General features: G+C 42.5%; 1 protein-coding gene across 2 annotated transcripts in view; it reads right to left on the bottom strand.

The window, feature by feature from the left end:
• Positions 1 to 14,557, bottom strand: part of prex2 (phosphatidylinositol-3,4,5-trisphosphate-dependent Rac exchange factor 2) — a 77,813-nt gene that overhangs the window by 10,074 nt on the left and 53,182 nt on the right. The window contains exons 30-36 of one of the 2 annotated variants that reach the window (XM_076080439.1): positions 13,438 to 13,566; positions 12,243 to 12,281; positions 11,058 to 11,155; positions 10,736 to 10,882; positions 8,141 to 8,243; positions 7,848 to 7,991; positions 7,577 to 7,691 (exon numbers count right to left, since the gene is read on the bottom strand). In XM_076080439.1, coding sequence (XP_075936554.1) covers positions 7,577 to 7,691; positions 7,848 to 7,991; positions 8,141 to 8,243; positions 10,736 to 10,882; positions 11,058 to 11,155; positions 12,243 to 12,281; positions 13,438 to 13,566 — 775 coding nt within the window. The remainder of the gene's footprint in view (positions 1 to 7,576; positions 7,692 to 7,847; positions 7,992 to 8,140; positions 8,244 to 10,735; positions 10,883 to 11,057; positions 11,156 to 12,242; positions 12,282 to 13,437; positions 13,567 to 14,557) is intronic. The other variant, XM_076080441.1, reaches the window with a different exon arrangement.

Below are 14,557 nucleotides of genomic sequence, written 5' to 3'. Positions count from 1 at the left end.
TAGATTTCCTCATTAAAGTTCATACAGTAAACCTGGCATCCATACTGGGTCTCGTATGTGTGTGAGCATGTGGCTGCTGTGGAAAAGCAAACCGGCTGCAGTAACTAAAAGTTAGATACGACCGCTTCCGAACAAAACATCATTCTTTGAAGAGAGAGCCGAGATTGGGTGAAGCGATAAATCGCTACAGAGCACAACAACACAAAAGAAAGTTTATTGGAAATCAAAACCTTGCCCTGAAATTGTTTCTATTTGGTCTACTTCAACTGCGTGCAGCGAGTCCACTCACCCTTGTACCTGCTGCTTATCGGTCGGCTGCTCCGACCGTTATCTTAAATGTATATAATAGCATCTGTCCGAGAGAAGTCGACTTCATCTGCACACATTTGTTTATCCGTTTAACAAAACAAAAGCACCGGGTCGTACCTCTGCACATCTATTTCGCTCGCTGATTATCTCATCCTCTTGTTGTAAGAGTTGTTCTAAAAATACTGTCAGCCACAGCTTGAGGAGCAGGGCCGACTCTCCTGGAGGTCTCTAATGACAAAATAATAGGAGTCAGGCTACAAGTGTGGTTTAAAGAGGACCTGCATTACATCTTCTGAGCTGACGGTGTTTTGTCAGAGGTTTGGAAACGGAGCAGCTTAGAAAACATTTATTATGGATGAAAAATTAAATTTAAAGCCCACACACGTTGTGCAAACACAACAGTGTGAGGCTAAGAACACATTACATACACGTTATTATATGTAGTCTAAATCCACTGGGTGTCTGCTGTTTCTCAGGTTTAAGCCCCTGAACTCCAGCAGGACATTGAGGCTTTTACTGACTGGCATTCTCCAAGTTTACATTTTAAAAATAATGACGACGACTACAATTAGGGGAGTTTAACGGCAATCAGAATTTCAACAGATGGTGATCTGTCAGCCAGTGTAGCAAAGGTTACAGAAACAGGCTCGACACACACACACACACACAGAGCCGATTGCTTTTTACATGACACTCTAATGGAAGACTTGGCTGCAGGCTAGAGATGACCTGCTCTGCTTGTAGCTGGTTTTTATTTTATTGGGCCGATGAGGATACTTAATTCTCTTTGTTTCTGCTTCCGTCATGACAATAGCACACTCAAGGCCCTTTACAGCTAAGGAGCATTAGTAGTCAGCTGCGGCGTCAAAAGAAGAAGGATCTGAGGCACAGATGTTTTCAGAGGAGCAGCGTGGGAATGGGCACATTAGCGTGACATCCCTCATTCAAAAAAGTACAAAAGAAACAGAAATGATCCCTAAAATACCTTGAGAGACACGAGAAAAGTGTTTTAACGGAGTCTTCTGTGGGTTTGGTTTCACACGTGTTCACTCTTAAGTAAAGTTATTTAATGTTATTTATAACTTTAAATGTGACCCTGCAGAGGTGCATGCTGGTCCATGTAAATCACTCACACTGCCACGATGAATTACACTCGCCGTTATTAAATCCCCCCACAAACCAGTGCAGTGTGTGGCAGAGCGGCCTCGGGGGCTAACGAGGGCTTCCAGGAGCCACCGTGATGCTTTCTGCAGTGACACCGATGAGACAGTGTGTGTTAAGTGTGCTAGAGGTCATTTTCTTATCCCACGCCTACCTCCTATTTACACTTCCCGCTATATGTCAACTATAGCTTCATGCAGGAGCACATGCCAGCAGAAAAAAAGCCTCCAAACCCACCTGAGATAAATGCTTTTACAGAACAGTGTTTTTTTCAACCATTTATTTCTGGGTACCCACTTTTTAAAAAATGCCAAATCATCGCAACCCAATTCACAACAGGATGAATGAATGTTCCTGGCCCTTTTTACTGGTATCTTCAATAGGTACACTCGCCATTTTGAAGACATATACGTTTGATAAAGCACAACTTTGTTTCATGCACGTGTTATTGAAAACATATACACACAAAGCCAAATAAATGTATGGAAGCGGAGTGAATGAATACAAGTAGTCTACAACCATCACAAAACGAACATTCAGGCCCCCTCTTGTGGCTCAAAGACGGACTGCTACTGTTAAATTAAAGACTATGGAGGAAATTCTGCAAATCTATTCCGCAACCCAAACAAACAATGCAAGGACAGCGGCTTAAAATGGCGAACAAATGTACAACCCTGATGCTGCATATAAGTATTTTCCTTTTTTTAACGTAGAAACTTCTGAGGAGATGAGTCAAGGACTTTTTTTTTACAATATCAAGCACCACCGAGTGCAGAACTGTCATCATTACGGCCGTTCAATCAAAGAGAAATGATAAATGAAACCATGTCTCTGATGCTCAGCCTCACTAGGCTTTACGAACAGCGGTTCAGTGCACACTAGCTGGAGCAGAAAGAAGCCCCTTCCTCTGCGCTCCAGTGAATTGGGACTCCCTTTGCCGGTGCAAAGAATGTAGCATTTTCATCACTTCCGAAAATGGGGGGTGGACGGCGGGGACGCAGAGACAAAAAAAAGCGCTGGTTCTGTTTAGGAAAAATATACGACCAAATTGCCATTGCCTCCGTTCTGAAAATAGGATAATATACAAAATCACTCATGACTGCAAAATAAGACGTGTTTTTTTTTATAACTGAACCGACTTCTCGGGTTACAGATGAAGTCATCTGAGAAATCTCATTTTAGCAAAGTAGCTGCACTGCCGCATGACTGTTTGAGCAGTTTACAACACTAATGCATGTCACATGGAAGAAGTGGGGACTGGCTGCAGCAGCTATTGTTACACTAATCATTACTGCATAGCCCTGCCCCCCCCCCCCCCCCCCCCCCAGGGAGGAAGAACCATCAACTACACGGAGCAAAATGCTGTTTGAGCAACAGATGTGTGCTGTTGTTGTTTGTGTGCTGAACGACTTGAAGTTATGTAACACTATCCACCGTCTTGTTCTTTGAGCATATATTCTGGCGGTGTCCGTGTAGGACAAGCAATATGATTTACGTGAAGCTATAGCTGTCTGGGAGACTTGCTTACATGGCTGTAGGTGCACGTTTGCGAGGATACGAGCAAAAGAGGGTCCAAATGTGTATATCCGCGTAATAAAGACTAACGAAGCACAACCTGAGTCAGCGGTCATGAACTGATCAGCTAGTCGCATTAATCATGTTGATACGCATGCGGCACTTTAACGAGCACATCTGCACTCTTAACACAAGGTCACGTCTGAACAAGAGGATCGATCTCTGCTCCCGCCACAGACCAACAGAGACAAAGGAAGGAGTGACTACAGTGTCGAAACTGACACCCTGACCTGCAATACGCATGGAGTCTTTTTTTTCTTAATCAAGACAAACTGCCCTGCAGTGGTGTGATTACCAATTCCCAATGGCTGATGGGAGAGCAAACGCTGCCAGCACAAATGACTTGGAAGCTGTGCGGCGATGACCGATGGATGTTCAACCAACAAAGCATGAAATACAAGTCTGTAGTAATCGCAATGTACCATTTGTTAGACAGCAACACACATCCAAGTTTATAGCTTATCTTTCAGCCACCATGCCATCATTATACACCATTTGTCAGACTGCGTAGAGTTTTAATATCCACATAAATCAAGCATTTTATTTTTGGACGTGGCACCATGAGATGTGGAAATTTCACAACCGACTTGTGACGCAATGCCAAACATGTCCCCACTACTGCCAAACGCATTTCAATTAGGGAGAAAAGCCTAATGCCTGCAGTGTGAGAGCTCTGCTGTGCCAGAAGTTATTGATATTAACACATCTGCTTACACTCACACCTGCAACATCAATATATGATTCAACAGCAAACAGCATGCAGCACATTCCAGACCTTCTTCTTTATTCTTTCACACCATGCTTATGTAGCATGCTCCGTAAATCGATAGCAAAAGAGGATGCAAGAGGAAAAAAAAAACCGATTCCCTCCTGTCAATAAGAGCAGAATGTGATGAAACCACAAGCCTGCAATAAGCTCTCCTTTTGAATAATACATTTGCAGATTCTGTTCTGGGTCTCCCCTCTCCACTCTGCCCCGTTCGACTCGCTTTCACGCCCTCCTCCTCTACTCATCATCCTCATCCCTCCCCTGAAATCCCTACCATCTTTCCAACCTGCTCTGGCGATCTATATTCCCCTTTCAATTTCCCCTCTTCTCACTACGTCCTTAAGGGAAAGACGTTCCCTGTTCAGAGCATACTATTTCCTCCCCTTTTTAGATGTTGCTTCCTTCTACTAGAGAGGAGGCAATTGCAAATTTATCTCACAATTTGGGACCGAAAAATTAGAGACAATTAGTTTATCCCCTCCATTCGGCTCAAGTATGTCTTCCTGCTCTTGCCTGCTGAGAAACCTAAAGGAGAAACAGGACTAGGACTAAGGAAACTGTCATTTGGTTCATGTCAGGGTTTTTAGACCTCTTCTATCTAAATGCACATGTCAGCTGAGATCGTTTATGAAAGCTTGAGAACGTGGGTGCGTGTTCTGGCTCCACATAGTGCTGACTCCCGTGGCACCAGCCATGTGCTTGTGATTTAGCCCGTGAGTTTATGTTCTGCGGAGTGACTTCATCAGGCACCACGGCTTTGCTCGGATCATACTGCATCTGGTGTGGGTACAGAAAGCGTAAGCCAGAGACAGAGAGGCTGCTGGGAAATATTACACAAACCCTTGCAGTGGTATCATTCACCACTCTGAAATTGGATAATGCCCACAATGCACGCTGGCAAAGGCGTCAGTGGAGGAGCAAGACGAAAAAATAAAAGTTTTTGTAGACTTTGCTTGCACGAAAAACATGCACAAAAAAAAATGTATTCACAGAAAAGCATGTTTCGTCTTGACAGGGTTCCACATTATTATGAGCAACAAAAATGCAAATTTTTATCGCCATCACTGTAATTTCTCCACATGCAATGTGAAAAATTCAACTTTTGCACACTATCCAAGGGCTCCCAAATGAATACTGGGGCCTATGGTGTAATAGGAGTGTATTTTACGACACAAAAACATTGAAGAATCTTGCGCTGCAGTTCAATCAGTTCAGTATTGCGTGTGCTGTTTCTGTCTGTCAGTCAGCCTCTGGCTCTGGCCCACAGTGTGGGTTTAGCCCAACACTGCCGTGGCCGGCCTCCAAGGATAACGAGGTGCCTGAGGTTTGAACGCTGCAATGGAGAGAGGAGTGAGATCAGAGGCTGGTCTGTGGTCAGCCGAAAGGCACATGGCAGCCGGCGAAAGAAAACTACTGGTAACATTACATAGAGAGAGACAGTGTATTCACTGGCTGCTGAAAACCAGCTGGGAATATTTACATTGCGGTGATTAATACAAGGTAATCCTACCGGGTGGGAGCGAAGAACATGTTTCTGGTGCCTGCTTTAGTTTTACTAGTGTTCACAGTATTACTACCTGGAGAGTGATGTGGATAACGCTGCAGCTCGGTGAATCCACAAGTCCATCAACAACAAATAATTAAAGCAACTATATTAATACTTTATGCATTTGTTTGCTTTACTTGGAAAAAGGGGACTTTTACTTGCATGAAGAATCATTCCTTATGTGTCAACTCAACACTAACTGATTCCCCCACTATGCAGCAGAGTAGACACGCTAATGAGATTTGGACTGAAATTATCTGCAGTTTTGGCCTACGACAGGTTTTGCTGAAAAGAAGATTGAGTACTTGAGCACAGTCTCTACCACTTTCACTCCAGTTGGGGTTTAGAAGCACACTGCCTCTCCACATCCCTACCCAGCACCCCCCCCCCTAATGCTCCCCACATCACCAGCCTCACTCACTTGCCTGTCAGCCCACATCTGCTCCGCGTTACTGCTGGAGCCTCTGCTGTCAATTCAATTAGGCTCTTTTCTGTCCAGGTCAAACTGAAATGCACAACATACGTGCATACGTATAAAAACACAGGCTACTCTCAATCACATGGCTGAACAAGTAAGGTCCTGCATGTACGATTGGAACCATTTGACGACAGAGGGCTGCACAACACATCATATTCTACAGACTTAAGAAAACATCTTTGCTTGGTACGGATTCCATAATCATTTCAATATGTTTTTCAATGAAAATGAGAATTAGGATGTAAAAAATATCATCTCTAATATCGCAACTCATTTCGCGAATTCAATATCAGTCAAAATAATTGCGATTAGATATGTTTTCAAAATTGTTCAGCCCTATAACCACATATACATTTATTAGGAAAATGTTGTGTATGCTGCAGGAGCCCAAACACATTTGTGCACATAATAAATGCCTCTATGTAATATTGTAATTACAATAGTGACATTTTTAGAGACTGATCATGAAGTCCTATCTGCAGTCTGCAAACAATGACTCAATAAAATGAGAGCGATACCACAGAATGCCAATACTCCTCCACTGAACTGTCGTAGAGTCCCAGAGGATCTGGCTGACAACATCATTACGCAGAGAAGAAAGAAGGCCCGATGCACGAAAAAGATTAAATGACCCAGCACAATTTCGTATCCACAACGGCGCTTTGGGAAATCTGACACTCGCAGAAAATGAACGCTTCAAATTCGTTTCACTCGTCAAGCAAAACACTACGAACAAATTAAAAACTCTCAGCGGAAAGCAATCCCAGTAAATGAATGTCTCGCTGCGGAGGATCGGTACTGATGTGACACATGACCGCTCAAGCTGTAAATCATTCAGCCCCTCAAAGTAGATTGTCCCTAAATAACAAGATGGAGTTTTGCTGTGAGCTCTGCTCTGTTTAATTATCCACACAATCAGCAGCAGATGTTTAGTAGAAGCTGATGCGTCGACCGGTCGCCCTCCTAGGTATTCAATGAGGGATCGCACTCTTGGCGTAATCTCCGAGATGGTATCAGTCTATTGTTTATCTTGCTACTACAGTATCTCTCTCAGTGATCCCCCTCCCTCTCTCTCTCTCTCTACTTACACCAACATAAGCCATTTTTCAAAAGCTACATCTTCTGTCTTAATGACACAGACTCTGAGGTTTTCTCATTCTCAATACTTAATGTGTTTCGTGCATTCAAAGGCTCTCGCAACATTTTAAACACAGCTAGTTTTTCAGTCACTGAAATAAACAAGGTACCATCTAATATGAAATCACATTGATATTCAGACAGCATACTGTATAGCTCCTGACATTCACTCTTACATGCAGGAGATTAAATAAAGCCAGGCCCTTATTTTAAACTCCCAGACGTGTCTGTTTCTCCATATCTGTTTTCACCTCATTAAATTGCCCACGCCTGGCCAATCACAGAGGGTCTCGGGTGTGCAGCAAACCAATGGGGTGTGAGGTGGCGGAGTGCAGCAGCTGTACAGAAGCACTTTATCAGAACTGGTGACACGCTGGGCGCTCTCATCCAATCACTGCTGCCCCTGCTGAGTGTGTGTTCGCAACCAATCATAAAACACTCCCGCTGTGTTTTTTTTCTCAACCAATCACCTCGAGGCCCTGCTGGGCATTGAGAGTCAAAGCCCGAGTGAATGGTAGGTCATCTTGATTTGTATTATATCTATAAAAAGAGATATGTAGTGACAGAGTAATATCTGTGTCTATAGTCTTGTACAACATACCTCAGTCTCTTGTAGTACTGCTTGACCTTTTCCAACGAGGCAGCATTGATTTGGGCCTGGTATTCCTCCACCGACACATTGTCTCTGTAGTAGTAACCCTCCATACTCTCCAGCGCTAGAAGGGTGGAACAAAAGAGTGAAAGATAAAGTGAAAAAAACCACTGCATATATACTGTGCATCTACCTGCCAGGGTTTTTGAAGAAGCTATAAAGCGGCTTTTATCCCTGCACTACTTGCTGACTTAAAGTTCCCAAACCAGACTCACTATACCTTGTGTGAAGAGCACAGGGTAGATTTTGATGCCTCCTCCGTTTTTCAGCCTGTTAGGCAGCTGGGAGAAGTAGAAACTCTCAAAGTGGAAGCAAACTTTCAAGGCCTGACGGGTGCCCTCCACATGGTATGACATGGGCGTGTCTGCCAGGAAAGGAGAGGAGAGGAGGCACTTTTAAAACTCAATCTTAGTAGTATTAGTAGTATATAGTATTAGTCGCAATGATGAGACTATAATTACACAATGAAACAAATGCAAGTCAAATGTAAGCTAAAAGTGTTAGTGTACGTACTGGCCACCAGTGGCTCCCCTTCAAATTGCTGGAAGTAGAATGTGACCTTCTCCAGGTCAATTAAAGCCACCTGAGTGTCCTCCAACATGGCCTGCTCGTCAGTCTGAAGAGAGAAAGAGAGCATACTTGTAAGAGTGTTGTGGTGGAGAAAGTATTCAGATCGTATTCTTAGTAAAAGTAGCTACACTGATGAAAAAATAAAGTGGAACTCCATCACCGATTTTACACATCGAAGTCTGTTAACATGTTTTGTGGAGTGCAACTGCATGAAAAGTATAATAAAGCCTTTTTTTGGAGATGTGTGATGTCTAATTAATTTCCTCCAGTGATGTCATCAATGGCTTGGTGACTTTCCTTGTAGTTCCTAGTTGGATTTCTTTTTCTTGTACGATATGTTTTCTTGTTAACAAACCACCACATTGTCACTTTAATTTCATGAAACTGTATATCCTGTTTTAAAATAGATGTGAAGAGATGCAGGAAGTCCCCTTTTACAGTGTCACATTGTTACTGTATGTACAGATTATAATACTGTTGGGTTATTGTATTGGAAGAAGCTTAATAAGCTCTTCATAAAGTTTGTATCTAAAATCTAAACCTGCAAAGAATCTAGTAACTATTGCACTCGGACGTAATAAGTAACATACCAGGGAAAAGGTAAAAAAGGCAAAAAAGACGCCATTTCTCTAACTGTGAGAGGATGCTCACATACCCATCTGCAAACATGACAGTGTGTGTATGCCTACGTCTTTATCTGTTTGGTCTGTTTGCTTGTTTGCCTATGTCTCTGAATGTGTGTACATGTTTTCCTCTTCAAACATGCACTCGGCATCCTCGCACACAAACAAGCACGTCTGCTCGTGGGCACAGCGATAGCGGCTCGAATATTCCGGATCGTGACACTGCACTCCTCTGTCATCTTCCTTCTTTCTCCTCATCCACCACATGCAGAGGGATAAACAGAGCAGCGCTGAAAGAGGATTAGGTCCGTTTTCTAAAGACACATTTCAGATGGCCCGACATGTGACAGCGGGGTACCCGTTGCACTGCCAAGTGACGCCTGCCGTGTGTGGGCGTCAACACACACGCGCACATTCAGCATCCCCCAGTACGTCTCATGCTGCCTTTCATGTGGTGCCCTGAAAAGGAGCGTGTTGAGATTTCACTGGAATCACCTGCAGGTACTGAGACCCTGTTTTGTTCCACAGGGACACTTGAAAGGGAAATGTCTTGAGAAATAACGGAAAAGAGGCAGACAGAGAGCGACACCAGTGCAGGAGGACTTGGCGTAAGCCGAACACCCGTCTAACCTAAATAAAGGCTCATCCAAAATACACTTTTAAAGCACTTCCTGTGTTTCTAATTCCCAGAGAATGTGATAAAAATAGAAACCAAATCTAAATACCTCATGCCAATAAAAAAAAAATGGTTGATGATGCAAAGTGCAGAAAAGAAACACTGGAAATAACAGCTTTTAAAGAATATATTACAGCCCTTCGGCAGCTCAAATTTGAGTTTCAGCTTCTCTAACATAGTTAAAGACGACTTTGAAATTATTGAAAAGTTAATATAGGATCTCGGTGAGGTCACGGTGTGTGCTTAGCTCAATTTTAGCAATCGACGGTGGCTGCTCATAATGAACTCCTCTCTGGAAGGTCTTTTCACTGCACTGACTTAAATTCATGCAGGAAAAAAAAAAAGAGTAGTCAGACACCAAAAGCCTGAAGACTATTTGAGTCTGGGAATGTTTCAAGTTTCAAGATTAATTACCCTCATGAATATAAAGTATAAAGTAACAGTAAAGCGATTTCAAGGGTGTTTTACAATACAGATGAGCAGATTGCGTTTTGCATTTAATAATTTAATTTTAGAAATTTTGTTTAAATCCATGTGCAGAGGTAGAGCTTTGATTACTGTCGGTTGATTTTTTTTTTAACATTTAAAATCTAAATTTCTTATGTTTTTGGTTGTTGGCTTTTTTGGGGTATTTCGACAATATTCCCAGATCCAGATGACGGTGAAACTGTTATTTGAGTAATACATGAGGGAAGAGACGGCAGTGGGATCTGGCTCTGCAGAATCAGCGGCACACCTCAACGATTCAGACCACATCCCTACACAGTCACTGCGGGCAGACAGTGTATTAAGCTCAGCACATTTTAGTGATCTTGGTAGAGCCCATCTTAAATGCTTAGACATACCTCACCCTCAAACTTATTCAGAGAAACGTTAAAAGACGTTAAAAAACGTTGAATATTGCATCATTTATGCTTTTGTAACCCAGTGATTCATATTGTTCGATTTATGATTGTTACTGTGTGTGTTGTAGTTTTTTATCACAATGTGAGGGCTACACGTATTGGACGGTGCACACGGAAAATGTGTAATAAAAAGCCCAAATATCTTTGTATAATGCAAATATATGCATAGATATATGAAATATATTCATATATATTCATTTCTTTGCCTGTGCACAACTACAGCGTTGGTCAGTTTACAACAAACCCATAAGGGTTGAATGTATACAGACAGCAACTCCTGTTTCTAGAGTGTCTGTTAAAGCAGATTAACTGCTGAGGCTGGTCTGGAGCTCACCAGATTGGGGGAGAGGAGGGACTGGAAATGGAAGAGAAGCCCAGCGCTGGCGATCTGCTCCAGCCAACGGCGGCTGGCTTCCTGTGCCTCCTGAAGGTCCTGGGGGTCCGAGCTGTCCTGGTCCGACTCCCTGCCTACATTGTTGAACTGAGAGCGGACACAAAAACGTTAGGTAGCGAGCTAAGACAGAGAATAAAACCAAAATGTTTGGCTTTTATATAGGATGGTGCCGCTTACTGTGTTTCTTACCGACTCAATAGTATCTATAAGTATGCTCATTTTTTCAATTTCCGATTCTAAACAAGACATATGTGTAATTTACCTGATTGAGGACAGCCAGTAGGTGCTCTGAGAAGGCACACACAGCTGCAACTAGAGACTGGCAGAACACCATATCTCGACGCAACTGGATCTCAGAGTCTAGAGGGGCAACAAAGAGGACGTGAGGCTGAGAGGACAGCCGTAGCAGAAATCACAAACAGTACAAGAAAGTGAAAAGAATAGTCAGAAAAGAAATGAAGCCAGTATAATACTCACCGAGTGAGATAGAAATAAGTGGCATGAGTTTGTTATGATAATCAAAACGACCTTTTTGGTCAGACTATATGCTGTGGCAAGCTTTTAGTAAGGTAACAAAAAGTAGTGGCTGCTTTTTAAAAAGAAAGATCTGCAGGTTATTAAATATTGTATCAGGGAAAGGAATGAGAGCAAAAGACAGGTGTGCCCGAGGGAAAATAATTGCTGCCATAATTTGCTGAGAAATAGGCCCCCTGAAAAAGTTCAGCAATCCACTGAGTTAAAAATGAGTTCATGAACCCCTCGGAAATTAATAATGTGTCATAAGGCATGAGTGCTTACTTTTTGACACCATTAATTCATCCCGCCATAACCTCAGAAAAAGAAATCCAGCCGTTTTTACTTTTTCTTATAAATTCATATTTCCTAGAGGTATGCAGAGGAACATAACATATAATTGAATTAGCATAGTTTCTACTATGAAGTCGTCCTCCGAGTTTAGCACTGCTGTTAGCCTTTTGCCAGCAAAATGATTAATATGGATTTTCAACCACAATATCAATTAATGCTGCCTTTTGTTTTGTTGGTGCTGTATTTCTTTACTTTCTTTGTATTGTTTTTTTTTGTTTTGTTATTTAAAAAAACACAAACTGAATAAAATGAATACAAAGCATAAAGTAACAGGTTCAGCAGAATAGTGTCAATACGTAGGTTCACACTAAATGAGGGTGGATTCACTGTATGTCATGGGTTACCCATTTTTCAGTTAGAAAAACTGCATAATTTGCAACTAAATTCTTAATTTCTTACTGTCTTTCCTGGTTTAAAAAACCTTCTATGTTCGACTGTGTGTTTCTCTTTGGGTTGCCTGTAAGGGTTGCTTTGTCTTTGAAAGGGTATGGTTTTATTCCCTTGTTTTTTGGGCAAAAAAATAGTTTCAGTCGGGACAGTTTTCTGCATTTCTGTGGTGAAAGAGCAGAGTGAGACAAACCTGTATGTAGTAAGACCAAGAGCAGCCGTGTCTTCACCTCTGAAAAAAACAAACAAATGAAAGCAATCCAGTGAGGCACTGGGCAATCTTATATCAGCTCCCAACGAACCTTTCTCCTTGACTGCAATAGTATGACCTACACTATAAACTCAACCACTTGAAGTCGTGACTAGGCCATTGCTGTATAACTCTTCTGCCCCAGCCCAGCTCCACAGCTGTTAATCTTCACATATAAGAAATAAAAACAGCTCCAGGCAAAGACAATAACATAAATCCACATTTGTTTATAGTCATATCAGAGCCGCGGGAAGCTTGGCAGGACGCTGTGCTGCATAAAAAAAAAACGTCATGGGGAGAGGTAGAAAATGTGGTGTACACAGGCCAAGCACATAAATATTAATTTATATATATACTCGCTCGTTTGTGACCGCCAGCTCACCTTTCCCAGGAGTGTCATGTGGCCTTGGGTCTGGGCTGTTTGTCGCTCACTGTGTTTGCTGGGATGCGTCTGTATGTACATGTTCAATCTGTGTGCTAACAAACACCAAACCACAAACCAAATGAGGCCGAACTTCCTACGTGTCTCGATAAAATCAAATCAAGGGCATCTCACAGAGTGCAGCTCTTTGATTGTTTAAGCTCCAGCTATGTGGCCCCAATTTATGTATCCCATGATGCAGTTAGCGGTATGGGAATGCCTTTACCCACACAACTGCAACAGGCTATTACTGCAACCAATAAATATGATGAGGTACACTGGAGAATTGGTCAATTTCACACTACCTCCCAAGCCTGGCATTCTTTTCCATGATAAATACTATATGTGGCTGTGTCTGCACACAAGCCTTAGGCCCCAAACAGTAATATGTCTTCACACTAGAACAGCCAAGGGGTCATTTCCCCCCTCTGGCGTTTTCAAATTCACGTAATTCTGTTAAAATAAAAGCCCTCTCTTGGTTCATGACTTTTCCTAAATGGGTTTAATTATCATCTAGTGAATTAAAGGGGGTGTGGGCCCGGTAGCCTAGCAAGCCTATTCTTTAATCAGACCGCCATGATGAAAATAAACAACTTAACTGCTTCAAGAAATGAAATCATTGAGAGTGCTGATGCTGTTGCAGCAGGGGGTAAAAGATGACCCTCCCGGCGGTTCTAGTCCTAACCCTGTCTGGAAGGGTTCAGGTAAAACACTCACCCTCTACATATTTAGCGATGGTCTGTGTGAGGGTCTGAACGCTGCTGGGAAGGTTCCAGGGATCCTGCTTGACATGAAGACGCAGCTTTTTGGTGCAGTTCACCTTCGGCTCCATCTCCTGCTGAAACTCTGACAGAAACACGCACACAAACGGAGAATTGGCTTTGGCCTGGCAAAGGTATATGGCTGTATGTGTGTCAACTTTAAGACACAATTTGCATAGAGAGAAAGTGGATGACAAACTGCCTTTGTACATATCTTGCATTAATAACTAGTGAGGAAAGAGAGAAACGATCTTATGATTTCATTCCTCCTCTGATGCATCTTCCTTAATGATCTCCATCTTCAAAATAAAATGCTTCTCTGTCTTATCCCTTCTCTCCCCACTCGCAAGTCAGCTCTCTTTTTAGATGTTTATTGGAATCATATATAGCTTATTTTTTTACTCGCGTTCACACCATCTTTCCCTTTCCATCCTTTGTTTATATTCACATTGATCTCACTCGCTTTTTCTCTCCAGAGACCCAGAACCATTTCACATTGAGCCGTATTTTATCCCAGAGACCATCAGTTTTAGACCACCTACAATCTAATCTTTCTTGTCTTTGCAGTGTAAAAGTCAATTTGTCAATTTGATGTAACCCCTCTTTAAATCGGACGAAAAGGCTTGTAATAAAGTTTACTTTGGAGACGAAAGAAGAGATCTGTGATAGAGTGGTGGCTGTTTAATAGTGCGTGTGAGGTTCTGAGGGCGACGGCGAGAGTGAGAGATCAGATATGCAGCAATGCTCTACTTGTTAGATAATCCTATTTGCTCTGTTATCAACCACACACATTACTGGAGTGGAGATGGATCAACTCTGATCAAGGCCTTCACGTCCCTCCTGAGGGCATTTATGCACATAAACACACACACACACACACACACACCCACGCACACAAGCAGACCTATTTTCAGTTCAAGCATATCTGCGCTCACTTGAAGACAGCCTGAGATGAGAAGGGAGTGTGTGTGTGTGTGTGTGTGTGCCAATTGGGTCGGGGTGTTTGGAAGCTTCACAACATACAGAAGAAATGTGTAATCTGCTCTTCTGCTTTTAGTGCTCATCACACTCCATTA

The sequence above is a fragment of the Anarhichas minor genome, unplaced genomic scaffold (assembly GCF_050575085.1).
Source record: "Anarhichas minor isolate MPS153535 unplaced genomic scaffold, ASM5057508v1 ptg000074l, whole genome shotgun sequence".
NCBI classification, from domain to species: domain Eukaryota; kingdom Metazoa; phylum Chordata; class Actinopteri; order Perciformes; family Anarhichadidae; genus Anarhichas; species Anarhichas minor.
Note: the sequence above shows the minus strand (reverse complement) of the source record. Positions and strands in the feature narration are given on the sequence as shown.